Below are 1,538 nucleotides of genomic sequence, written 5' to 3'. Positions count from 1 at the left end.
TTGTCAGTTCACAAGTAAAAACTATCACTATTACAAAACATCTTGTAATACTAGAGTACATAGCTTGGAAAGAATTTTGTTCTTATTGCTGTTGCATGTAGTTTTCAGGAGCTGTGTCAGCATGAAGGTATTAGTGGGTTTCCCACTTGTCATAGTCAGCTTGTAAGGGTAACTCATAGGAAGATACACTTTCCTATTTAATCCTCATGCAATTTTCACATCTGTAGGCTGCCCTGACTTTTTTCAGACATCTGCATAACTGACACCTGACACTATGTATCAAAGTCTCACACAACTTATATTGTTTCATATAACAAATTTCACTTGCAGCCTTTAAACAAAGAATATTCACTCCAAAAAGAGTGAACACTAGCACTGACACCACCTTAGCTACTTGAAAATCCTATAACTGTGTTCTGACAACTATCAGATATTAACTCGTTCATTTCATTTTGTTTGGTTTCTTCCTTATTTTCATGGTTGGGATGATGTTTTGGATTTCCAGCTTTTTTAGACCTTCTGAGGAAAAATTTTGTCAGTAAGTAACACAATTCAGCCACATTTAGAAGAATGCAAATGCTGGACACAGCAATCATGAAAATAGTAAAAACCGTCTTTTCAGTAGGTCGAGAAACAAAGCAGTCTACTGTGTTGGGGCAGGGCCAAGCATTACACTTCATTAAGCGAGGCATTCGGAACCCATCGTACATGAAATAAAATGCATACATGAAGACTGCTTCAAAGATCAATCTGAAGAAGATGCTGCTAGTGTATGTCCACCACAAGGAGCCCTCAATACGAAACCTCTGTTTTCTGATTTCTTCAATGTCCTTGTATTCGCATTTCTGGTCTCCCTTTCTGAACTGCCTTTTCTTCTCATGCCTTCTGTAAGCTACGTGCATGGCCACCAGCAATGCGGGTGTGGAAACAAAGATCAGCTGCAGGGCCCAGAGCCTGATGTGAGAGATGGGGAAAAAGTGATCGTAGCAAACATTCTTGCAACCAGGTTGCAGAGTATTGCAGATAAAGTCATCTTGTTCATCCCCCCAGACTCTCTCTGCAGCCACAACCAGGATCATGATACGGAATATGAACAGGACTGTGAGCCATATCTTCCCGATGCTGGTGGAGTGCTTATTTACACCTCCTAAAATGGTATGCAGAGCTCCCCAATCCATTGCCTTGTTTTAATCGTCTGACCTAAGACAAGACAAAAACAAAACTAAGATTAACCAAGACGGAAACCAAATACCATCAAGCATGTGATATAAAATAAAGGCAATACCATATAATTGCAGCATATCCATTGCCTGTGGTAACTGTTTGTTGACGCAGTGGGCTTACCGATAAGCAGTCACAAATAATCTAATCGCATATCAGCGGGTAGTATTTCATTACATGATTACACACGTGGTATCACATTCATTCGACTTTGAAAACATTAAGTAGGAAAAACAGACAGGGGAAATTGATGAAAACAGCCTTAAATTAAAAGCTACAACTTCCAGTAGCCTGATAACAGTAACAAAAGAATACAA

General features: G+C 39.5%; 1 protein-coding gene across 1 annotated transcript; it reads right to left on the bottom strand.

The window, feature by feature from the left end:
• Positions 1–386: 386 nt before the first annotated feature.
• LOC309409590 (gap junction beta-6 protein) lies at positions 387–1,178 on the bottom strand (the record flags this gene model as incomplete). Its single annotated transcript, XM_082005760.1, has 1 exon — positions 387–1,178. One exon carries the CDS (start codon positions 1,176–1,178, stop codon positions 387–389), a length of 792 nt encoding a protein of 263 aa, XP_081861886.1.
• Between the last annotated feature and the right edge of the window lie 360 nt (positions 1,179–1,538).

The sequence above is a fragment of the Phaethon aethereus genome (genome assembly GCF_964289735.1).
Source record: "Phaethon aethereus genome assembly, chromosome: 1".
NCBI classification, from domain to species: domain Eukaryota; kingdom Metazoa; phylum Chordata; class Aves; order Phaethontiformes; family Phaethontidae; genus Phaethon; species Phaethon aethereus.
Note: the sequence above shows the minus strand (reverse complement) of the source record. Positions and strands in the feature narration are given on the sequence as shown.